This window comes from Chiloscyllium punctatum, chromosome 13 (genome assembly GCF_047496795.1).
Source record: "Chiloscyllium punctatum isolate Juve2018m chromosome 13, sChiPun1.3, whole genome shotgun sequence".
Lineage (NCBI taxonomy): Eukaryota > Metazoa > Chordata > Chondrichthyes > Orectolobiformes > Hemiscylliidae > Chiloscyllium > Chiloscyllium punctatum.
In genome coordinates this window covers 93,311,490-93,338,509 of record NC_092751.1, presented here as the reverse complement: position 1 = coordinate 93,338,509, position 27,020 = coordinate 93,311,490, and the positions used below count along the sequence as shown (strand labels likewise).

Genomic DNA, 27,020 nt, shown 5'->3' with positions numbered 1-27,020 from the left:
CAGCATAAGCCAAGAATTAAAACTAAGATCATCCTTTTTATTGGTTCATTACCACATTGAGTAGTGTATTTGTTCATTAGTACAGAAAAGCTGCAAGTTCCTTTCAGTTGCTCATGGTCCAAGAATGGATTGCTTTTTTTTAAACTGATGGGGATACCCCTTATGCTAAATCAAATGCGTAAGCAACAATTAAGTAAAGACCTGTAGTGTTTCCCTTTGATTCTGAATTATTAATGTAATTCCAATTTTAAAAATCTGCAGAGGAAAATTGATCTTGATTTTGTATTTTTAATTCTAAAACAAGTATCCAGTCCATTAAAACAGATTTTTATTTAGAGGCTCAGGAAACCTTGCAGTCTTATTGTATTGAAAGGTCTATTGAGTGGCAACTGCCCTCAAAATCTTCATTGTTGCTTTGTCAGTAAAGTAATTGAGTACAAACAGCTTCTCTTCCAATCTTCAACAACTGTCAAACTGGGTAAAGAGACCTGAAAAAATATAAATTCATGTTAAAGTTGATGGATGTTGACTTTTTGTAGCTAAAGCAAATACTATTCTAGTGTTCACTTCTCCTTCATGACACATTTTCAACAAGAAGTCTGTCACTGCCATCCACAATCATTGCAAGTTCATCATCTTTCAACTGAACTGAACTCTGAATTCAATACAAATGACTTCCACGTAAGGTGACACTCTATTTTGGATGTCAAGAGTAAAGGAAATGAATTCCCATGTACATACACATTCCTACTAATTCTATTTAAAATGTTTAATTCCTTACATTTATTGTTTTAAAACTTAATCTTTCACAGCTGGTTTCTGTGCAGTTCCATTCATTTAGATCTTCAATATATCTGTTTGAGAAATATGATTCTGTGTATCAGTCTGACAGGAATATATCTTCTAATTGTGTATCCAAATACTGCCAGGAGCATTGAGCAAATTACTCCATATTTTGGCTAGAATTATTTTCCCATAAGTTAGAAAGTCAGTGTTTTGAGCTAGACGTTTCTTTGAATGCAGCATAAGAGCACATCATGTTCACATCGTGCAATGTTGTGAACCATGACAGAAGACTGTCATTACATAAAATATCTGTTTCTAATATGCTGCTTGTAAGAATACTTAATCATATCCAACACATTTTTGAGGCAATGTCATTTAACCAACCAGTGTAATGATCTGGATTTCAGAACCACATCTGTTGCCATTTGCAGGAGTGCACTGTCATTCCGAGAGAAAAGCCAGTTTGAAAGTTCTTCATTTGGCAAACAGAAAAATCAGTTCTCATTATTCATAGATTGAATTATTGAGCTACCCATGTATTCCCAAGTTAATGTGACAGTAGGGATAAGTTATATACAGTATGAAAGAACAAAGACTGAACCTGAAGGAAATATGGGTGAAGTAACTAACCAAGTAGTTGAGAAGATGAGTATCAAAATTTCTTTTAAGGGTGTTGAGACAAAGGAAATTTCAAAATGGCTTAAGGTTCTGCCACCAATGATGGTATTAAGGAAGTCATTTTGTATGAAATGCCAGTGATGGAGGATTGAAGTCATGAGGGATTTGGAGGGGACAAAACTGTATATCATTGAAGACTGCTTTTGAGGATAAACCAAATGTAGTGCAAAGGAGGATATGAAACTGAGAGGAACAATGCTGTACAAAGACAGCAGCTCATGATTTTGATTTATTTTATCAGTCTCCACTCCAATGATGTTTCTGTTTAACTATGATATCACCTATTGCTAAGTTTTTTAAAAAGTTATTGTTTGGAAAGCAGTTGAGGATGTTTGTAGTTATTTGTAATTGGTAATTGGAATGTTTTTGTAATTTGACAATATGATTTTGTTTTTGATGCTTTTCACCACACAAGGTTGGTGTTGACTTGATTGGCTGAATGGCCTGCTTCCACACTTTCGGGATTTTATGATCAATAGAAGTTATGGGAAGGTAGTTTGTGAAATGTGAAAAGGTGATTCAGCTTAAGTTAAAGCATTTCATTTATTGAATGGACACATTGAACATGTTTCTCTTGTTTGACAGTCTCCAATTCCCAAGCCTGTCCATCACCATATTGTTCTACACTTATTGGTATTATATGAATAGGCAATCAGCTGGCAAATACTGTGGTAGAAGTGAACTCAACAGAATAGTCATTATTTGACAATTTTAAGGCATTATGCATGTAATTTCTTATAACTATCCACTTACTCAATTGAAGGCATGGCCTCATGTGCTGCATTCCAAAATAGTTCACTGTTACTGACTAGAACTGACATTTTCACTCACAATAATTTGGTTCAAGGAAACAATCTTGATTCGCTCATACTACCCTTGCCTTAATTCTTTGTGTCAATACTGTGTGTTCTTTCCAATTGCATAGTATTCCTTTGAAAAGCCGATGATCAAACTCAGAATTTTATTCTCATCTGACTTCAGACTTCAACTCCTTGCTCCTCCCAAAGTGCCTGACCATTCTGTTTGTCTTTAGTTCCTCTCCATCTGACACTGCAGCTGTTTCGACTGCTGCCAAGTCATCGCCCTGTTTCACTGTTATCAAAATGTGACCATTTATTTTGCTATCCTAAATCTCCTTCGCTTCTCATTTAGCCGTATTAAGTACAATGTTGTTCCAATTGCAGACTTTGGAAAGGTTATCAAAATTTTTATGAAAATTATGCCCTTTGTTGACATACATCTGTGTCCTTGTGGTATGTAAATTTAGTTTAATAATTTGAATTTATCTGTTGTGTTCTGTTTTAAGTTTAATCTAAGGGCGTGTACTTCAAAGCATATGATTCATTCTGTCAGCTTGAATAATTAATTATATGTAGGTTTTTATTCACAATTTATTCCAGTCAATATCCCTAGTTCACTTCAACTTACAGGAGCTGACTGTTGCAATACAGCCCCTCGTGAGGCAGTTGTTTAAATGGTTTTTGAAGAATATATAATTGAAATTTGGCAATATCCATCAACAAAGTCATGTTATAAGCATTTATATTTATGAGGCATTTGATTTACTTCATAACTTAATACTGCCTTTTGTAAATCATACCGAACCGAAGCTATGTATTCCAAAGGCTCTTGGGTGATTTAATACAAAGTACACAAAAGATAGTTCTGAAAGGAATGTAGGAACAATTGTAAAGATGTCAGTTAGATAACTTCTTGAAGATTTCCTTTTATATTCGTTCAGTAAATTATCTGCTCATGATGGATGGTCACAAAGCCCACATTGAAGCATTTTATGTAGTAACATCACTTATTGATAAGTTGATGCACACTGTCACAGCAAAGTAGAATGCAGTTTTGCATATAATCAAGGTCCATTTTCGCTGACCTATTTGGAGGAGGTGTATGATTAGAAAAAGGGCATTTCCTTGAGAGAGGACATGTCTATCTAAAAAAGTTTATTTGCTTTATAGTGTTTAATTACATCAGCAGTGACTTAGAACCAATTTAATTGCTTTATCCCTTTTACTGTAGAATGGTTTGAGATGAATGGTTTTACATTGCGGGAATGTAAATGATGTGATGGAAATAACTCCAGATGACATGGAGCAAAACATGAAAAATGGTCATGAAAATATAAACAAGTAGAAATGTAATCATACACTGAAGGTTGTGAATTCTTCATTTGTGCATCTGATTTTCCTCCCCATTGTTTTTCTCTTTATATAGTTGTAATTTTCGAAACACTCTTAGAAACGTTGTAAGTTCGTTTTTTAGTGGTAATGTTATGTTTTGCACTTTTCCACAGATCTGCAGACAATGATGAAGGATCCATGACAATGGACACAGGAAGGGGGTCACCTGGTAGGGGTCAAAAGACTCAAATCTCTACAACATTTCATCATGCTGCATTTCTGAAACATTCGAGCAGCAGATTGGCTGATACAGACCAAACCATGGCTGGTACTACCAAACTCACAGTTAACCAAACAACCTTTGGCCTTGTTGATGGCCTAACTAAATTCTTTACACCTTCACCTAATGGTCGAAAGACACGAGGTGAAATAATAGATTTTCCAAAATGCTATTTGTTTAAAAAAAACTGCACTTTGAAACAGTCACGTACTTCTAACTCCAGAACATGGTCGACAAGCTTTGCTCAAAAGTTATTCCCATTCTGTCAATCCTCACTTCCTAGTCACAGCCCCAACTCTCGCAAATCCAGCACCTTCACTTCTGCTAATGCCCCTCAAAGTTCTTCCAGCCAATCAAGTGTTCTTTCTCATAGTAAACTTCCTAACAGCAACCGTATAAAGGGACTCTTTGATGGGTTATCTCATATTTATACCATTCACAGAAAGTCTCGTAAAAAGGGGAATCCCAATTATGCAACACTTAGACATATGCAGCATAAGCCTGAATTGGTTCCCACATCAAAAATCTACCCTCCAATCGGACAAAAGAAAGATATTAGTAGCTTCATGTTACCTGCCTTTTCTCATGGATGGAGGGATTCCAGGACATGCTCATTGAAATCATTTGCTCATTTCAGACAAAGCTCCTTCTTTGTAAAGCACAAAATATTAGGCAGATTAACGTATAGATTGACCCCTCAAATGGGGACCCCCTCAGCAGGGATGGGGAACATGGCACACGGAAGGATTAAACAGGATCGGGACGATGGTAAGCAAAGGTCCAAACCAACCTGCGTCCTGTTCACTGAAAGTTTTCTCTAATTATCACATAGCCCTTAGCTTCTTTTGTTCCTTCTCCAATGTAAACAAAATATTTTGTCCCTTTTTCTGAAGCTAACTAAATATCTTAACATTTTTTCATAGAAACTTGCATCACCGATGAAACATCTTGTTTAATTTGCATCTGTTGTAGTACTAAGAGTCCCAAATGCCTGCATAGCACTAATTACAACTTTGTAGAAACGCATGACCATCCAAATTGCCACATTGTTCATCTCACCTTACTGTTCCTTTTTGAACTGTGATGCAGCCATTGTGGTTGTTGCTTTCAGCATTGATAGAGAGAAATGGCAGATATGTTAACAGTAGATATTTCTATTCTACATTTTATTAATTGTTTTTCCTCCTTCATTTCTTTGCATACACTAATATCAACCTTGCTGGACAAAGCAAATGCTGTTGTTGAATTACTTTGTGCCAGTTGCCTGCCTCCATTGCCATGTCTTGATTGGTCTTGTGACTATTAGTATTCAAATTGTTAGCTGAAGAATGCTAATTTACCTCACTTGAGTAATAAAGCAGCCAAATGAGTTGTGATCATGTTATGGAGCTTTTAATGGAGTATATAATGGCATTCATATGATAGTCAATCTTGCTCTTGGACATGAATATTTTTCCTGTTACTTTGGTAAACTGCAGACAATGAAGAAATTATGAAAAATATCAAAAAGGATATTGCAGATGGAGGTGTAGCTTTCCACCAGGACAATGTGACAGAGGAGGATTTAGAAATGTTCAGACAAGCTCGGGATCTTTCAGTCCAGGTGAGGTACTTCATTTGATTAGTGCAATAAATTCTAGAACTGTGACCAGTATTGCACATTGCACATGTGGATTCACATAACTGTGTGCTTTAAAATTAGTTATATAATTAAGATATTCAGCATGCAGAATTTAATAATTTCTTGCCTGTTATGCATATGAGCTGGTAATGCTTATGAAACAATAAGTTCAAGAGTCAGCAACAAACAGAACAAAAGTTTAATTGTTATTAAAAAAATTAAAACGTTTATTGTGTCTGTAATTATAGTCATGCCATAGAGTCATAGAACCATACAGCATGGAGCCAGACCCTTCAGTCTAACCAGTCCATGCTAACTATGTTCCCAAACTAAACTAGTCTCATCTGCCTGCACTTTAGCTCATCCCCCTCAAAACATTTCCTGTTCACGTACTCATCCAAACGTCTTTTAAATATTTGAACTGTACTCTCATCCACCACTTCCACTGGAAGTTCATTCCACACGTGAACCATTCTCTGGACAAAAAAAGCTGCATCTTGTGTCCTTTTTAAATGTTTCTCCTTCACCTTAAAAATATGATCCCTTAGTTTTGAACTTCCCCACTCTAGAGAAAAGACCTTCACCATTCACTTTATCTACAATGCTGTAAGGTCACCCCTCAACCTCCTATACTCCAGTGGAAAAGATCTCAGCCTATATTTAAACTGAAACCCTCCATTCCCAGTAGTATCCTGATAAATCTTTTCTGAACATTCTCTAATTTAATAATATACTTCCTATAACAGGACTTTATGTGTAACATCATCCGGAAGTGCAGTGAAGGGTACACTGTTTCGAAATAAGGTTCATTGGTGGCTGGAGATCATGCCGGAATGGGGCTGGAGTGGGGTGGGGGTGAGGGGTGGGGGGGAGCGGCGTAACCCATAGAGTGTGAAAAGCAAATGGCCCAGGACCAGGAGTGGAGGGGGCTAGAGGAAGGATTCAGGCCCCAGGAGGCTCTCTCCCCTTCTGTTGTCTTCATTCCTTTGCACTCAGCCTGGATCTCCCCATACCCCACCTCTTCGGTTCCGATGCCATCCATCCAGGTTCTCATGCTACCTGCTCCCTTCCCAGCTCCTCCCAATCTCTCCACAGTACCTTTCCCAGTCTGTCTCACCACCACTCCTCCACCACCATTCTCCCATCCCCCAAATCTACAGACATTTGATTTACAGTGGCATACAACATGTCAGTACCTGTGTCAGCAAATGCAGCACACTGTGGATTTTGGGCATCAGACAGATGGGGGAATACAAGGAAGAATTGTTTTTGTGCAGTGAGTCGTACTGACCTGGTTTAAGCTGCCTGCTCATGGATGGTAGCAGTTCAGGAAATTAGACCACTTCCATCTTCTCAAGGGCAAATGACAATGACAAGGAATGTTGGTCCAGCCAGCAATGCCCTCCTGAATCTCCAACCCTGTGAAAATATTTTTAAAATTTGTCGAGACAAGGAACACCTGAGGGAGAAAATCCTGCAGCTCATCCAAATCCCAGCTGTCCAGGTCCGAACTCGCAGCAATTCCTGTGACATTGATAAATAAAATATGACATCAAGAAGTATTAGAAGACAGAGCAGGAGGGTAAAGGCTCTGTGAAAGAGGCAAGTTTTAAGGAGCGCTTTTTAAAAAAATTATTTCGTTGAAAGTGGGTGTCACTGGCTGAGGCCAACATTTGTTGCCCGTCCCTAGTTGCCAGCACCTCCATCGGGAAGGCAGCTCACTCCCACCTTCTTGAACCGCTGTAGTTCACGTGCTGCAGGTAGACTCTCAATGCTCTTAGGGAGGGAATTTCAGGATTCTGACCCAGCAACACTGAAGGAATGGCTGATATTTTTCCAAGTGGCTTGGAGGAGAACTTCCAGGGGGTGGTGGTTCCATATATCTGCTGCCCCTTGTCCTTCGAGATGGTAGAGCGTGTGAGTTTGGAAGGTGCTGTCTAAGGTGCGTCAGTGAATGTCTGCAATACACTGCTGTGACTGAGCATCAGTGGTGGAGGGATCAGATGTTTGTGAATGTGATACCAATCGAGCTTGGGTTGCTTTGTCCCTGAATGGTGTTGACCTCCTTGAGTATTTTCGAAGCTGCACCCATCCAGGCAACTGCTGACTTCTACCCCCATTTTAAATTTTCAGTGGGGGTCAGTTAGCTTAGTTGGCTATACAGCTGATATGCGACACAAAGTGATGCCAACAGCATGGGTTCAATTCCCACAAATGGTTGATGTTACTATAAAGGACTCTTTCCCCCTCAACCCTCCCCCATCTGAGGTGTGGTGAATGGGTTTTGGGAGACAGGAGGTATTCACTACAGAATCTCCAGGCTCTGACCTGCTCTTGAAGCCACTGTGTTTAAGTGGGCTGTTTCGGATGGTCTCTGGTCAGTGGTGACCCCCAGGATGTTGATATTGGAGGGATTTAGCAATGGCAATGCTATTGAATGTCAAGGACTTCTTAAATGTGCAGTGAATTAAAAACATGGATGCATAAGAGGCTGGAATTAAATGCATGTTGAGGAGTTGCAGAGTGTTACAGAAGTGGGATGTAAGTGTATGTATGAGTGTTGTAAGTGTATGTAAGTTTGTTGTATGTGTAAGTGAGTGAATATGTGTGAGTGTGAGTAAAAATTGAGACATACAAGGGCCTGGGAGACAACATGGGTCAGCAAGTATGTAGATAGGATAATTAAACTGTGCATAAGCAGCCAGCATTGTTTCCTTACCTAGACTGGGACACATGAAGCTGGAACCCCAGGGCATGGACACGATGATCGAATGGGCATACTTCACACTGAAGGGTAGACTGGGAAAGACAGAATGGAGTCGAAAAGTGTGGCACTGGAAAAGCACAGCAGGTCAGGCATCATCTGAGGAGCAGGAGAATCGACTTTTCGGGCATAAGCCCTTCATCAGGAATGTGGGGGGGAGCGGAAGGGGGCTGAGAGATAATTAGTGGGGTGGGGACATGTGGAAGGTAGCTGGGAAGGCGATTGGGGGGGTGGGGGGGTGGTTGCTGGAGTGGATAGGTGGGAAGAAAGATGAACAGGTAGGACAGTTCAAGAGGATGGTGCCGAGTTGTAGGGTTGGATCTGAGATGAGGTGGGAGGAGGGAAGATGACGAATCTGGTGAAGTCGATGTTGATGCCATGTGTTTGGAGGGTCCCAAGGCTGAAGATAAGGCATTCTTCCTCCAGTCGTCAGGTGGTCTGGATTTTTGGTGGAGGAGGCCCACAACTTGCATGTCCTTGATGGAGTGGAAGGGAAAGTTGAAGCCAACTCTCCTGCTCCTTTGATGATGGCTGACGTGCTTTTTCAGCACCATACCTTTTGACTCAGATCTCCAGCATCTACAGTCCTCACTTCCTAAAAGACAGAATGGACCCTCAACAGCTTCCTTGACATACTGATCGCAGCTCTATATTATTAACATCGTCCCAGAAAGAGGCTGCCATCTCCCAGAATGTTTTACCCTGGCTACTGAGTATCACCTGGACCCCTCCATTTTGAAAGTAAAAATCTTCATTCCAGTGTTACAAAGATTAGCACAATGAAATGTGCTAATGTGAATGTGCTTATATTTACAATATTCATTTAAACTTCTCATTTCTGATCGAGTTGGCAAATCTTTGCCTACACATAAACTAAGAGCTAACCATTTTTTAATGTCATTTGAGAATGAAAAGGTTAAAAGTAGTTCAATTTGAAATAGATGATATGTTCTTATGAATACAATATATATCTTTATAAGTGTACTGCATATGTGAAATAATAACATTTTTTCGATTTACCAATATGGGGGAAAATTGCATAACTGTAAGGTTGAAATTTCATTTGAGATTAAAAAAAACTCTCAAAACAGTCAAGATTTTGTTCTGGATATACAATATATCACCTGTGCTGGAGCATAAAAGATGATTTTATTCTCTTTATTCCTAATTCATGGGATTTTCTGAATCTGTGGATTGCCATCCCGGTATGCCATATCAGTGAATACACAATTAAACAGATGACGAGGACCGAACCAGACCCGAACTTAGAACAAAATGTTTTATTTAAGGAATGTTGAAATAACATAGAATGTGGAAGATAAAAGTGAACTAAATTCTGTGACTATTTAGACTCCACTGAATGGTTTGAAGTATACTTGTACGAATATTTGTCATCTTAAGTTGTATCTGAGACATATGCAAACACTATCAGAAAACTACTAGAAAGTTTAATCGTAAAATGAAGTTATATAATTAATTTTTTCACACAGTCACTTAGTAGTACAGAACTTGAGTATTGGTGAAAAAAGACACGTTGGGCTGAATCTTAACAGAAATCAACTAAGTATCATTTTTGGCAAGTTTCATGGGGTGTTTCTCTCTCCGACCTCCAGCTGGTTTGCTTGCACTATCTTCCCACACTCACCTCATTAACTATGCACTACATCTCTATGCACCCCACTCATCATATTCTCCTACTCACTGCAGGCAGACGTACTGGCCACTGCCAGGACCTCCTGGGATTCCTGGCACCGGCGCCATCTTTAAAGCTCAGCCATGCAACTGGTCAAGCGTTGTCCTTCCAGCTTTAATTTTTAAAAGGTAAAGTTGGGAGTAAATATAGAATAAATTATGTTTGAATCGGGGGAAGCCACATTTCCCTTCTAAATTTCACATTGGCACAAGAAAGGTTCTGAACAAAGGGAGAAATTAATGAGTCTAGATTTTACACTGGGAGGAAAATACTTCTATATTTGTTCTGTTGTTAATTCCATTTATACTAACTGCAAATATTCATTATGTGCAGTCTTGGTCTCTAATCTGAGGAAGGATGTTCTAGCTGTTGAAGGAATGCAAAGAAGGTTTGCTGGACTGATTCCTGGAATGGTGGGATTGACATACAGAGAGGGACTGGATCGGTGAGGACTTCATTCACTGGAGTTTAAAAGAATGAGGGAGGATCTCATTGAAACCTTTTTAGGTTCTAACAGAATTAAACAAGGTCGATGCAGGAAGGACATTCCTGATGACTCGATAATCTAGAACCAGGGATCACAGTTTCAGGGCTTTTAGGATGGTGAAAAGGAAAAATTTCTTCACCCAGAGAATAGTGAGTCTGTGGAATTCTCTGCCACAGGATTTGTTAAGACTTTCAAGAGGGTGTTGATATTAGTTCTTAGGACTAAACTGATCAGGGGATATGGGCAGAAAGCAGGAACAGGGTACTGAGATGAATAACCAGCCATGATCATATTGAATAGCAGAGCAGGCTTGAAGTGCTGAATGGTCTAATTTTGCTCTATATTCAATGTTTCCATCTCCTATTTATCATGCTGTTGCAACATTGCTGATCATAAGCATACCATGGACTTCAGAATTTATCAGTCTTAATTGTGTCCCAATAGGACGAGACTCGATCTTAGCTTGTCATTGGAATCCAACCACCGCATCTAGCACGACTGTTAAATATGCTTCTGTAACAAACATTTTCAGGATAGATTTTTTTAGATCTGACTGATTTGGTAATTATTTATTTAAAGCTGAAATCTCAAAAGGACAGTATGTTGAAGTACAGCACTTGATATTCAGAATGTAATACTCTTGACAAATTCTGAGAAGATGAGCAATCACTATTATTACAGCAAGGAGCTACGTGCTCAATGTTCATCTGTTCTTATATTTCTGACCTCAGGATAATAAGGTCTGAAAAACAACTTGCTACATATTTTGTTTCGTTAATGCAAGACAAATCTTTGTGTTGTTCAAAAAAGTTCTCTATATATAGGTATTTCAACTTAATTTGCAGTCGCGTACTTTATTCTTAAATCAATGTCACAGATCTAAACTATACCAATATATTAGCAACAAATACTACTTATTGTTCAATAAATGTCTGTGTTGATTTATAAAGTATTATACTTGAGCACCTTGTAGCTATTGGCTGAGTCTCTAGGATTGTTTAAATATCATCTAGAACTCAGGCCAACTAGTCATAACGTAGCATTAGGCAGATGGCCCAATCAGAGGCCAGATGCTGTAGAGCCTCGGTAGCCCTGCAGTCAGTGCTGAATGCTGCTAAGGCAATTTGGGGACTGCAAGGACATCTCAACATTAGGCAAGCTCTCTCTCTCTGGACTGTACACAGAGCATTGAAAAGCTAACATTTAGACTCTTAAGTTGGCGAAGAAACACCTCCTTTGGATCAGTGTTGGACATGATTGAAACCTTTCCCAAATGCAGCTTCTTCCTTGTAGCATTGAGCATCCAGTTTTGATGGTTGCTGCTAGCATCACTCCATCCAGCATCCAACAGGGGCACCCTCCATTGAGCTGACAAGATGCCCCCCTTATTTCCACTGTCAGAAAAATGGCAGAGAGACCATAAAATTGCACCAAATTCTTTCTTTAAGAATATTATTCGGCTACCTGCTTCCTGTGAGCAGGCAGCAGATCCTGGGAACATTCTCAGCAGCAGCTATATTGCTGGTCATTTTGCTGTGAGGCTGGGAAATTTTAGTCCATATTTTTGTTAAAGAGGTAAGGATATTTTTGTCACTTTGACTCCATTGCTACTTTCTGCGTTGTGTACTAGTTATCTACCGGATCAATTAGGGTGACTTACTATGGGTACTTTACTAGTCCTCAACCAAAACACTGATTTATTTCAATAATTTATATGGTATATCATGTGTAGAGTGTGGAGCATGCTATATTGAGCTCACAAGCTACATGCCTTTTTGAGAACAAACTTAGATATTATTCCAACTCAGCACTTTAAGAACACTAACAATTGCATGAAACTTAACTGCATTCTCTACTCATTCATAGTATTGAGCTGGTGAGAACTAGCAAATTTGTTCTGTTCTTTTTCTCCACCTCCTATAGCTGGAGATTTCAGAAGAATTGAACCATATCCAATTTCTGCATAGATTGAATGAGAAAAATGATCATTTCAGCTTGTCTGGTCACAGTGACTAATCACTTTGTCTGTTGTTCTGGTTAATCATTTTCAAGTCTGACTTGTTTGGTAACTGTAGAGATGTTGTTTGCAGCTGCCTTTGGAATTGTAATGATGAGAATGGGGAAATAGAAAATTAGCAAATTTGTTTCTCATACATTCTAGCTAGTTTTAGATGACATGGCCAGATATCAGGATACCCATTTGTGAGCCATACATAATGTAGAGAAATACAAAAAAGTGGGTGAATAACAATGAAGAAGAGTAAATGACCTGTTACTCTGACTGACATCCAAAAACATATCTCTTTGGTCAAACTGTTGTTTTACTAATTTCCCCAGGTTTAACAAGCATTAACATGCAGGAGTTCTGGACATAAGGAAGGAAGAAGTGATAATATGCTGACCATAATCCTATGAAGTGCAACCATAGAAATCAAGAATATTTCTAAAACGTGCACCATTAAGGCAGTTTGAGCCTTTGGGACCCTGTGATGTCTAATAGAATGAGTCTTGTTGGGTCCGTTTGCTAATTAAATCATCAAACATATCTGGAGAAGGACCAGTCGATAATACACTTCAATACTGTGTTTTCTTCTTGGTAGAATAGTTGTCAGAACCTTACATCAAGCATGAGGCATTTAATTTAGATGATACTATTTTAGCTGTCATGAGGCATTACTTTTGGGCTCTCTTTTCATTGGCAGTTGAACACACTCTCTTCCACTCCCAAGGTGAGTCCATAAGTGCCTGTACAGACTGATGTGGCTTCAGTTGCACTTAGGGCAGAAGGTTGTTGCTGGAAAGGGTATGTGGAGTGCAAATGTGGGCAGCATGCTCCTTGCGCTGTTTTTACCTGGCTTCCATTTTTTCGCAATGGCAAGTCTGTAAGTGCTCTACTCCTTCCCAGATGCTCTTTCTCCACTTTAAACGGTTTTGGCCCAGCGATTCCCAGGTGTCTGTGGGAATGCCACACTTTGCTAGTGAGACCTTGAGGGTGTTCCTGAAGCACTTCCTCTGTTCACCTGGGCTCGCCAGCTGTTTTGAAGCTAGGAGTAGATCAACCATTTGGGGATTCTCATATCAGTCATGCGGAATGTGCTCACCCCATTTGTAGCTCATCAAGGGTGGTCAGTGCCTTAATGCTGGGGATGTTGGTCGAGGACGTTGATGTCAATGCATCTTTCATCCCAGTAGATTCGCAGGATCTTGTGCAAGTGATATTGGTGGTACTGCTCCAGCGCCTTATGTGACTCCACATTTTAGAGCCACATAGGAGGGTGGGAACCAGCACAATCTGTAAATCATAATCTTAGTGTCGAATCTGATGTTGTCCTTGAACACCCATTTTCTCAGGCAGCCGAATGCTGTGCTAGCATACTGGTGATGGTGCTGGATCTCTTCATCATTCGCTGGTTTGGGTGACAGGACACTGCCAAGGTCAATGTTTTCTCAGGTCTCCCCATGGACCTTGATGATTGGGCCTGGTTGATTGAGGACCTTAAACTTATGATGTTCAAAGTGAGACCCATGCTCTCCTGTGCCTCTGTAAAGGTGCCACCAATGGTCTGGAGTGCATCTTCTGAGATTGCACATACACAAGCATCATCTGCATGATGCAGCTCAGTGGCATTGACACTGGTTGAGGTGACTCTGGTTTTGGCTTGACGGAGGTTGAATGATTTCCCGCTGGTACTGTAAGTAAGCTCCAATCCAGTGGGGAGCTTGTTGGCAGTGAGGTAAAGCACTGCAGTGAGGTAGATTGCGAACAGTGTTGGGGTGATGGTACATCCCTGCTTGACACCAGTCCAAACAGGGAGTGGCTCAGTGGTGGAACCACTTGTTATTAATACAACTTCCATGTTGTCATGGAGCAGGCAAAGGATGGTGACAAACTTTATGGTTCTCTTTTAATTGGTCTCTGACCACTACATTAAGAATATAATGGATTAATGAAGACACTGTTTCAATGGAGTGCATTTCTCAAAATAATCATAATTTTATGAACTCCTGTTTAACCTTACAGATTAACTTTTCCAGCTTTGCTGTATTTCTTTTTCCTTTTTTTTCCCTGAAGAAACCATGAAAGGCTAGTTGCTTTGTTCACTACTCCTGACTTGTTTACTAACTTGGTAACAGAGTTTTACTAGAGGGCTAGTATCACTATTATTTCAATATTGAGAAGTTGCATCCTACCCATGTTTATAGGGTATTATCTACCTTGAGTATAAGAATATTAATGAGCATCCTTAGAGATATGTGAACATTCCTCCAAGATGTTTTGTAGCTTACCTGTAAGTTATTTCAGCTATTTTTAATGTTTCTCAAAGTTCTTTGTCAGCTAGGAATCATGGCAGCTTGTTCAGTTGTAGATTGATTGCAAGAGCTTGATTTTTGAATTCCAGATATTAATTGAACTCATCTTCTCTCTGTAATTGATAGATTAGCTGTGGCATTAATTAGGAATATGTCATGTTATTCATTGTTAGAATGCCATTGAAATCTCCTTGAATTCACACACTGCCCTTGACATGATAATACTTGAAATTTAAAATCTAGTGGGATGAACATTGCAGATTTTATGTGGAAGTCAGTCAGTAAATTTACCAACATTCTGTTGTTTGTTAATATCCCCCTCATATTTTCATATTTAGGAATTTCATATTAAGCATATAATGTATCCATGGAAGCAATCAATCTATTTAGAGGCATGATCTGAAAATAAGGCAGTTTTAACAAAAGATTTTCTTTCAGTACCAGGTTGAAATTGCTTCCAGGCAGAAAGTTGCTGTATATATTTTATTCTATTGTTTTTTTCAGAAAAACAGGTGGCATAGTTCTTGTTATCTCAGTCCCAAATCCCATGTCTGTATTTTCCTTGTCTTGCTCACGGAAATATATCATCTGCCCTGGTCTGATTCAACTTTTATAACTATAGGTGTTAAATTAGAAAGATTTTTTTAATGGATTTATTCAGATAGGGTACGTATTTTGTAGTTTGGACTTAAGAAGTTTTCTTGATTTGTAAGACATCAAATTTGAGTACGTTAATTGGGCACATTTTTATTTGCTTGACTTGCATGATTTCTTTGCAAGACCATTCACGTGTAACCATCGGAACTTAGTTGCTAATAATCTCAGCATTTTATTTGTCCTTGAACAAAAGAACAAAAATATAGTTAAAGTGCCCAAGACGTCACAATTAATGAATGAGTTATGCTAATTATTTTATTATGTAATATAGGCAGTTCTCCGAATACTTGCGTTCCAGCAGCGTGATCCACATGTAATGTTGCTGAGGAATTAAGGAACGGGAGTTTCAAGAACACTTGCCTCTGTTTGCAATCGTGGTGATCGTTTTGTGCACTTTGTTCTGCGCGTGCGCCGAGATCTGTGCCAAAGTCTGCGCGCTGTTCTGCACAAGTGCCGATGTCAGCTTCCGACAGAGCAGCTTTTTGGGAGAGGTACTGTGCTGAAAGCAGCTTTCTGAAAGATACATTGAGCAGCTTCCTGGAAAAGGTGCACTACTCCTAGATTACCCCTTTTTTAGCCAAAAAAAGGAGGGGTATTGTGACAAGACTGTTAGCAAGAAGCATCCTGCTGATAAAATTGTGGTTGGTAAATGCAAAGGAAAGGCTGTAACACTGGAAGAGAAGCTGGATATTATAAAGCGTTTTGAGCGTTAGAAGAGAATATGCGATATAGCTTGCTTAACAAGAATGAGAGAGTCTGTCCCTGCATTAACAATGTTTCTTAAAACACTGTTAACTTTACTTTTGTTTCATTGATAAATATGATTTATACCTTCATTCAGACTGTGCTATACTTTGTGTTAGACATTTGAACAATTGCAAGTGATATTTCTTGCTGGTCTGCCCCATCCCCATTTTCCCATAGGCCCCATTATTTATATTAAACGAGGTTTTGCTGGAATATCCAAAGAAAATTCGAGTAGAGCCAGGTGCCAGCTGCAGGCCTATCTCTCAACAAAATGAACTTGTTTCTCCTTGACAGTGGTTGAAGTGACTGATCACGATGAGGTGCCATTTTCACTTATGCTTTGTACAAGGTGAAATATATTGACCTTACCTGAATTTCTATTCACCCATCTTCTCATCATAATGAATTGGAAATTTGATTAATCATTTGAGAATTCCATTCATTGCCAGTTTAAACCTCTTCAGCAACTTTGGGTTTCACTAATTTGTAGGTAATGTTATGAAGCGAAGGTTGCCCATTTTCCCCCATCTGCCCAAACTAAAGCTGAAACACCCAAAGAGGAGCACCTTGTCCTACAACCTGTAAAGAGAGTAAGTGACACTTGCTCCAAAATCAACAAGTAACAATTTATTTATCTCACTCTAGCAGTGAACAAATGAACTAAACTATTAACAAACCAAATAAATCCTTCCTAACTACTAACTTTTCTCAAATAAAACAATATTCTCATGGTATGCTGTTCCAATATATCCAGATCCCACTCATGTAATGAAAAAATTGATTTTAGTCTCTTGAAATTACAACCAGGTTACATGTCTTCTGGAATGTTCTGTGCGTTCTCCATCAATTCTTCTGTCAGAAACGCCTTTTTCTCCAGTTCTTCTATCAGGGGTGCCTTCTTCACTGATCTTCTGTCAGAAGTGCCTTTTTTGTCATACTCCTGTCAGAAATGCCTTTATTATTTAAATGGTGCTTTCTCTAAGATATAGATGACTTTGAGAACCAATTTCTCTTTCAAGAGCTGAGGGCTATTAGATCTGGCGAATGGCAGTTAGCTCTGGGGTCTTTGTCTAATTGTCCCCTTCTTTTTTACCCATGATGACGTATCAATATTCCTTATAATAGGATTGGTCCTATGTTGTCACAACCGTCAGATTTAAATTTACTAGGTTTTTGGTATCTAAGTGGGAGAAAGTGAGGACTGCAGATGCTGGAGTACCAGAGTTGAAAAATGTGGTGCTAGAAAAACACAGCAGGCCAGGCAGCATCCGAGGAGCAGGAGAATCGACGTTTCGGGCACAAGCCGCCTTCAGGAATGAGGCTGGTGTCCCAAGCCGCCTGAGATAAAAGGTAGGGGGGGAGGGGCGCTGGGAATACGATAGGTGGAAGGAGGTGAGGGTGAGGGTGAGGGTGATAGGCCGGAGAGGGGGTGGGGGTGGAGAGGTCGGGAAGAAGATTGCAGGTCAAGAGGGCGGTGCTGAATCCAAGGGTTGGGACTGAGATAAGGAGGGGAAATGAGGAAGCTGGAGAAATCTACATTCATCCCTGTGGTTGGAGGTTTCCTAGATGGAAGATGAGGCGCTCTTCCTCCAGGCATCATGTGGCCAGGGTCTGGAGATGGAGGAGGCCAAGGACCTGCATGTCATTGGCGGAGTGGGAGGGGGAGTTAAAGTATTCAACCACGGGGTGGTTGGGTTGGTTGGTGTAGGTGTCCCAGAGGTGTTCCCTGCAGATTCGGCGGAGGCGGAGGAATTGAGATTATGGGATGGCGTTTTTTACAGGGGGCAGGGTGGAAGGAGGTGTAATCTAGGTAGCTGTGGGAGTCGGTCGGTTTGTAGTTTCCAGGAGGACCAATTCCAGTACCGAACAACTCAAATGGCTTCCTTGTTCAAAGACTGCAATTTTTTCTCAGTGTTCGACGACGCTCTCCACCGCATCTCATCCACTTCCCGCAGCTCCGCCCTTGAAACCCACCCCTCCAATCGCCACCAGGACAGAACCCTACTGGTCCTCACCTTCCACCCCACCAACATCCAGATACATCGTATCATCCTCCATCATTTCTGCCACCTCCAGACAGACCCCACCACCAGGGATGTATTTCCCTCTTCACCCCTATCAACATTCAGGAGAGATCACTCCCTCCACGACTCCCTTGTCAGGTCCACACCCGCCACACCCCCCCCCCCCAACCCAACCTCCACTCCCGGCACCTTCCCCTGCAACCGCACGAAGTGCAAAACCTGCGCCCACACCTCCCCCCTCACCTCCCTCCAAGGCCCCAGTGGATCCTTCTATATCCGTCGCAAATTCACCTGCACCTCCACACTCCTCATTTACTGTATCCACTGCACCTGATGTGGTCTCCTCTACATTGGGGAGACAGGCCGCCTACTTGCGGAACATTTCAGGGAACACCTCTGGGACACCCGCACCAACCAACCCAACCGCCCCGTGGCTGAACACTTTAGCTCCCCCTCCCACTCTGCCAATGACATGCAGGTCCTTGGCCTCCTCCATCGCCAGACCCTGGCCACACGACGCCTGTAGGAAGAGCACCTCAACTTCCATCTAGGAACCCTCCAATCACACTGGATGAATGTAGATTTCTCCAGCTTCCTCATTTCCCCTCCCCCCAACTTATCTCAGTCCCAACCCTCGGATTCAGCACCGCCTTCTTGACCTGCAATCTTCTTCCCGACCTCTCCACCCCCACCCCCTCTCCGGCCTATCACCCTCACCCTCACCTCCTTCCACCTATTGTATTCCCAGTGCCCCTCCCCCAAATTCCCTCCCCCCTACCTTTTATCTCAGCCCGCCTGGCACACCAGCCTCATTCCTGAAGAAGGACTTGTGCCCGAAGTGTCGATTCTCTTGCTTCTCGGATGCTGTTTGGCCTGCTGTGTTTTCCCAGCACCACATTTTTCAATTTTGGTATCTAAGTGCCTGGTTCATTCTGATTAGCTAAATTCAAAAACCTGTTGTCTTGGTAAAAATTGCTGCTTGGCCTGCTAACTGTGCAGCCTTTCAATTCAGATGTTTCAGTTCAGATTCTATGTGTCCTTGCAAACTCAAGCTGCTGCTCAAAGACATCCATTTTAATCTCAAAGCACAGAAAAAGCATAATCTTTTAAAGGGCCCATTTTACAATTTCACAAACAACAAATTCTAATGTTTTAACTCCCAATCTGCAAGTACTCTACCCAACTTCGCAACAAGAAGCATTTAAAAAGAGAATTCTTATTCTGTTGGGATATCTCAAAATACTTTACAATCAATTAATTATTTTTGATACACCACTGTAAACACAACAGCCAGTTTGTGTATAGGAATTAAGAAGAATGATTCAGGTGATGTTCGTTGATAGAAGAAGGCAAAGGCACTTGCAAGATCCTTTTTCTTTGAATAGTGCCTCATGACTTATTTTTCCACCCATCTCAACATGCAGAACAGGCCCAGTACAGTATGTCATCTCAAACTTGCTGATCTTAATACATAGATTGTGTGCTGAGCTATTAGACTTGGGCTTGTTGACTGTGTAGTACAACTTTCACATATTATTTTAACAGTGGTTATTACTTTGCCATCGTAACTTGCTTTCAGACTCTCTGCCTTATTTCTGATGCAATATGTAGGCTCATTTAACATTTATGGTGCTAAATAATTTTCTTGCTTACAGAACATTATGCGTTCCTTTACCCATCCACATACATGCCTTGAACAAGCGGCTCTTAATAGGTCTAATTGTTTTTGGAATGGAGGGAATGGAGGGCTGCACATTCCGAGGGTGAGAAGTTGGAGTGGGTGAGAGGGGTGGAGAGGTTGAGGCGGTTAATGTCGCGGCGGCAGTTGGCTATGAAGAGATCGAGGGCAGGTAAGAGGCCAGCACGGGGTGTCCAAGACTGTCCCTGCCCGGTCCTGAAGAAGGGCTCATGCCCGAAACGTCGATTCTCCTCCTTGGATGCTGCCTGACCTGCTGCGCTTTTCCCGCAACACATTTTCAGCTCTTATTCGGTACCAATTTGAAAATAAATATGATCTATAGAAGACAAAAGAATCAATTAAAAATCTGGTCACAAACAGTATAATGATGAATAAATATATGCTGTGCTGTATCTTACATTTCCCATGATTGAGCTATCATTTTGGATTAGGTGATACTCTCTAAACTGACGCATGTAGGTGTATGCCTCAGCTTTGGTAGCACTACTTTTAAACTATCAAATAATGCTGACTGTAATATTCTGTTCACTTATCCTGCAAAGACCTTTTCAAAATTGCTTGTGGGTTATTCGTGTAATCATGAACAATAATGCATTCATTCAAAGTTGGCTTCAATTTCAATAGTGTTCACTGAATGTTATAGACTAAAACTTACTCTTATATAATGCTAATTGTCCTCATGGTCAGTATCCATAAAGCATTCATGTTACCTGGAGACTTTGTATGATTTTCATATAAAACCTTCTCCAAACTCTGGGAAAGGACTCTACTTGCTGAGAATTACAAAGGACTTCTGAGAAAGATTTTCAAACTTGAGTAGAACATCAAGCTGTTTGAAATACATTGTCAGCTCCAAGTCAAAAATAAAAATGTGATTTACCTCAGCGTTGAAAAGTTTTGCAGCATGGCTGTGCTATGCATTGAATATCTGCTCTGACTTGACAGGGAAAGAAGGTACGATTATCCTCCAGTATTCAAAGTAACTCTTAATTATTAGTCTATCTTAATCATGAGGTACCAAGTTGTTTGTGAATGTTCACAGTTCTTCAAGAAATGAGGAATGTCATGTCTATTGTGGCTAAACTTTATTTGTTTGATGGGAATAAGTATGTAAGCAGTTGCCTATTTGGAATGTAGGCATATAATCAGTGCAGATAGAACAAAATATGCCTTTAAACAAGTTAAAACCATCTTGCCACTTACGTATTTTTAAATAAGAAGGGGAACGCAAAGTAGTGAAGGGGTGATATGTTTTCTGTGAGAAAGTCATTCATTTCAAATTGCCAGTTTTGGTTGGCAAAATTAGTTCTCTCCCCAGGAGGAGAATATAGTGTTCTTTTCTTGTTGATACTTGATTGAATGAAATTAAACCTTGCTGGCTGATTTTTCTTTTCCTTATTCAATTCCAGTAAAATGCTGACCATTCCCTGCATTGATGATTTGCTTACTGCTGAGTGAATGCATCAGATTTTGAAGCAGCAAGAAAACTCATATCTTTCAATACAAGAACTTTGATTTGTTGGTTATTGAAATCTCATTTTAAAACTTTCGGAGAAGCCCTCCTTTCTCATTGAACTTTAATCATAAAACCTTGTTTAATCCAGATATTTTGACTCGTAGTGCAGTACTCATACTATAGTACAGTATCTATCTCCTACATGAAACTTAAAATTTCGATGTTGCCCTGAAATCAGGAATCTGGGTTTACAGATGTAAAAATGCTTGGGGAGGCTGTCACTTATTGACAATGAAATCACATAGTTTTCATAAACAGCTAATTAGGATCCAATAGAACAGCCAGTAATTGCTGAAGGGATGAGCTTTTCTTTTCAATTAGTGCTCTCTGGAAATCATTAAAATCATGTTTATTCCTGTATGACCTTTTCTCTAGGTCATAAATCCTTGCTTTTTTTTCACCTTTTGTTTGTGGAACCCAGACTCAAATGAGCACTGATTTAATTTCCCCTTTGTTTTCGGCCTTGGCCCTCTCCACAGATGCCAGGTGAAACAAGGAATTAGTGAGGCTGAGCTACAGGGAATCTGTGCCTGAGGTAAGGATTAGTGTATCACCCAAATTGCTTTTTGGTTCAATACTTTACAGTGGGATTTAATTTGGAGTCAGAGTCATCTTGGGTTGTCCATTTTTACAAACGCTCCTGTTTACTGTTTTGAGTTGGTAATCAAACCTGAAGTTTCAGAACTACTCAATGTAGCAATTGCCTTGGACAGACACTGGAAATTGTTGTGACAAATAGTTAAAATAGGTTAACATCCTGATCCTACACTGGATTGTTAGTTCAAACAGCTAATAATTTTATTGCTGAAATTTTATTTTAAAAGCTGCAGAATCAGTTTCTCAAATGTTGTCTAAATTATTCTAAATTCCCCTTTGTTAATGTGTTCCCTATGATGGTGCCATTAGCTGATTGGTTGCTAATGAAAAAGGAATATTCCTGTGGCTTAAGTCATGGTATCATGTATGGAACCGTCAAATAGATATTCTCTGACAGAAAATTTTATACGAAGCAATTAAAGATTAGGTGACAAAAATAGTGTGGCAAGTTAGGATGTATAAATAAATATGCAATTCACACACTTCCTATTCATATATTCATTGAGCAGGAGCTTGCAAGTACCCCTCTAAGCCACTCATCACCTTGACTTGGAAACCTATCGCTGTTCCTTTAGTGTCTCTGGGTCAAAATCCTTGAACTTTCCTTTCTACCTAACAAATGAACTGCAGCAGTTCAAGAAGACAACTCACGTACAATTTCTCAAAGGTATCTAGGAATGGGCAATATGCTAGGTGGGCTGGCAATGTTCACATCATGAATGAATCAAAGAAAGAACACCTGAAACCTGGTGAATGTCAAAATTCAATATTTGGTGATTCTATATTGTTGTCATTTAAGCAGAAATAATGTTAACAGCACACAATATTTGTCGTTCTACTTGCTTATTTCAATTACACTATAGGCGCATGTAATGCAGTTATCTTCCAAGCATTATGGTTCAAAGTACGAACATTATTAAATTTCAAAATGCTGGCTGACTCCAAGGTCACCATATTCCAATTTTTCATACTTGCATGTGATATGAACCAGCAAGGCCAAACTTGTTCGCATTCCTAATGGCTATTGAGAAGGTGATGGGTTGCTATATTCTTTAACTGCTGCAGTCCATCTGGTGCAGGTGCACTCAAGGTGCTCACAGAAAGGGAATTCCAGAATTTTGAGCTAGCAACAGTGAAGGAGCACCAATGTAATTTCTGATCATGATGTGTGTGGATTGGAGGGGACTTGCAGGTGACAGTATTCTTTGTGACTGTTGCCCTTGTGTTTCTAGATGATAGAAGTGAGTTTGGAAGGTACCATTGAAGGAACCTTGGCAAGTTGCTGCAGTGCATCTTGAATATAATATATGCTGTTGTCACTGCATTAGTGCTGGAAGGAATGAACAGTTAAGGTTCTGGATGTTTAGCTATCCCTGCAGGTTGCTTTGTCTTGGTGATGTGAGCTTCTTGAGCATTACTATAGCTCTACTCATCCAAGCAAGTATTCCATCACATTCCTGAGTTACTTCCGACAGAACTTTCATTCTCTGACCTGTTCTTGTAGTCACAATGTATGTATGTGTCCAATTACATTTCTGGTCAGTAGTAATTCTGAGGATGTTGAAGATAGGGGACTCAGCCAGACAATGTCATGGAAAAATGGTTAGTTTTTTTTTCAGTTGTTGATGGCCATTGCCTGAATATTGTCCATGTTTTACTGCACAGGAACACGAACTTCTTCAATATCTGATAAGCTGCAAATAGTGCTGGACACTGTGCAACCATCAAGTCATCTTTAATAATCAAGGTTCAGTTCAGGAGTGGAAGCAGATGGCAAAAAACCCTTCTGTAATTACTAGCACTGATTGCGTTTAGCTCTTTTCTTGCCTGCCAAAATGATATGGAGATTGAATTTGTTTTCCATTTTCTACAGTTTTAAACTTCTACGTTTTTTGGGGGTTTTTTTTGAGAGAGCATATCAGGGAGTCAGCACAGATCTGGCTCAGTAGTGTTCCAGGGATATAGGGTTGGACACTGGACTCTCTTCCTCTGCCTCACTCCTGTCCTTCAACTTCAAGTTGTAGTTGGATTGGAAGAAGTGCAGAAGGAGCTTTGTCAGAAACATAAACGCTGGTCAGGATCACTTGGGTCAAGTTGTCTGTTTGTAGATGCAGTTTCATAATATTGTGCTGAAAGCACTTTTGGGAACCTTGGGCTGAATTTTACCAGAAAGTGATTGTGTCAATTTCATGCAGTTTCTTAGGGGAATTTCTCTCCGTGAGATCTAGCGGTTTATCTTATGCAGTTTTATGCTGTTTGCCTCATCATGTATGCACCATGCACTTACATCACCACACTTGCACTGTCACACACTCACCAGCAGCAGAAATACTCACTGCCAGGATTTCTGCCTGTATTTAAAGCCCATCTGTACACCATGTCAGTCACTGCCAGCCAAGAATAGCCCTTCTCCGTACATGAAATGGGAGGGAAACAAAAGAAGAAACCTCTGAGAGCATGTAGGTGGCATGGGTGACTCTTCAGTAGAAATAGAAACTCATATATAATAATGTGTTATTTTAAATCATCTGTCTGGTCTACTGTCTATCATAGTAAGTACAGTTATAAGAATTAAGCTGCACAGGTTATCTGTCCTGAGTGCTATGCCATGTTAGAACCATGTCTAATTTCTAACATAGTATTACATCATATTGTTCAATGTGGGAGCATCATGTGCTGGAAATTAATCAAACAGTTGAGAATAAGAATCATAAGAAATATGAACAGGAGTAGGCCATTCGGCCCTTTAAACCAGCTTAACCATTCAATAGAATCATGGCTGATCCAGCATTCCTCCTGTCCACTTTCCTATGTTTTCCCCTTCACCCTTGATTCCCTTACTGATCAAAAATCTATCTATCTCAACCTTAAATATACACAAAGGCTCTGCGCCTACAGTTCTCTGTGGTAAGGAACTCCAAAGACATTCAACCATTTGAGAGAAGAAATTGCTGCTCATCTTCATCTTAAATTGGCATTTCTTTGTTGTTTGACTGTGCACTCAGGTCCTAGACTCTCCTATGAGGGGACATATCCATGCATTTTCCCCATCAAGCCCCTTAGGAATCCTATGTACTTCAATGAGATCATGTCTCATTTTTCTAAACTCCAATGAGTAGAGTGCCAACTTGTTAAGCCTTAGTTCATAAGTACTGAGTTCATAAGCCTTAGATCATCCTAGTAAACCTTCTCTGAACTGCTTCCAACAAAATGATATCTTTCCTAAAATAAGAGGACCGAAACTGCTCACAGTGCTCCAGATAGCCAACTCCATTTGCCAGCTTTTTACCTACTTATTGAACTTATCAATATCTCTCTGTAAACCGTTTGTATCCCTCTCACAAACTACCTTTCTGCCTATTATAGCTTCTAATTAACAAGAAAATCAAAGAACAAAACAAACAAGATTTGCATTTGCTTTTGTGCACAAACAAGGTTGTTTGCCTTTTGAGCAGTAACAAATTTACAGTCAATGAGCAATCACTTTACCTGGACCACGTCAATTGGAATCAAGTGTCAGTTAAGTCCTGTTCGGTTTATTGTGTCTGATGCTGCAGCGTTCTATCATGCTGAAGGTGATGTTCTCCATGCTCAATGTCCTCCTCTTTCACCTTAGAAGACTGCTGCCACTATCCCAGCTCTACAGCATCTCTGACAGCACCTTCTTGATGGCTACCCAATATCAGAAGCAGAACACACCCTTATGTAAGCAGTCAGCATACACATCACACACAAATTATAGATTAGCATAGTCCTCGATACAGCGTGACATGGAGAACTTTGTCAAGGAGAGCTACAGAACACCTCTGCATGGAACTTTAACATAATGGATCTTATTCTGATGTACGCAGCACAAGCCATATGGCACAAACAGTGTAGGAAATTGTAAGTGCAATAGGACTGCTGAACTTCCCCTCTCCCTCCCAAACCAAATCACCCAAGATTAATGTCTGTGCACCTCCCTGACTGACTTCCTGCTGATCCCCGTCTGGTTTCAATGGACCTACAGAACTGACTGTGCCCAATTCCCCATACTACGTTGATATAGAAGCCCTCGATCCTGACGTCCATAGGTGTTTGACTAACTGTGACCAAACCCCTGGATTGCCTTTGACTAACTGTGATGACAGTCCCTCCCTCCTTGACTTCAAGAATTATTGCCCTTAGACCTTGAGGCATGGAAACTTACTTGAAGCACATGCAGTGTGTTTACCATGTTTGCAGCAAACATGTGAAGTATTGTGGCATTATGTGACAAAGTCCGACAATACAAACTATTTAGGTCTGAAATGATAAATTTCTTCACAGTGAGCCTGTGGAATTCTTAACCTTAACTGCTTCCTGTGGCTAAAATATTGAATGCTTTCAAGAATGAGTTAGATAGATGTAGTTCATAGAGCTGAAAAGATCAAAGGGTATCAAGAGAAAGCAAGAACTGTGATGTGAGTTGGATGATCAGCCATGATACTAACTAATAATGGAGCATAACTGAAAGGTCAAATTACCCACTCCTGTCTTATTTTCTATCTTTCTGATGTCGTGCGGTGTGCAACAGCAATATGTACACCCCCTTAACTGATTATTCTGGCAACCACATAAGCTGCCTAGCTTTGTGTCTGGGCTAAAAGGCAAGAGACAGTATTGTGAACCTTTAAGTCCTGAATGAGGCAGCAAAGCATAAAGAACAAGGCAGAGATGCAGTGAGCATCTGAGTAGGCACAAAGTGAGTTAGCATGAAGAGAGCCTGTGAAGAGCTCTGATGCCTGTCCCTGCATCCAAAGCAGTCTGGGAGCAGCAATACAGAGGAACCTCGATTATCCGAATATCAATTATCTGAATTTCAGATTATCTGGAGAAGATCTCAAGGTCCCGATAAAAACATTACATCAGAGAGGTGTTACCAACACTGATCTTTTGTTTACGATGCTTAAAAGTGAATTTGGCTTACTGAAATGCTGCCAAGAACAGTCCTGGACATCGTTGGGAGCCCAGGCACCGTCTCCAAATGACTGACCTGCCCTCTCTCTC

General features: G+C 40.3%; 1 protein-coding gene across 3 annotated transcripts in view; it reads left to right on the top strand.

Moving 5' to 3' along the window:
• The window catches only part of kat6b (K(lysine) acetyltransferase 6B), a 206,064-nt gene that overhangs the window by 102,556 nt on the left and 76,488 nt on the right, over positions 1–27,020 (top strand). For 2 of the 3 annotated variants that reach the window (XM_072583260.1, XM_072583259.1), the window contains exons 7-8: positions 3,770–4,644; positions 5,355–5,479. In XM_072583260.1, the coding sequence (XP_072439361.1) occupies positions 3,770–4,644; positions 5,355–5,479 (1,000 nt within the window). The remainder of the gene's footprint in view (positions 1–3,769; positions 4,645–5,354; positions 5,480–27,020) is intronic. The other variant, XM_072583261.1, reaches the window with a different exon arrangement.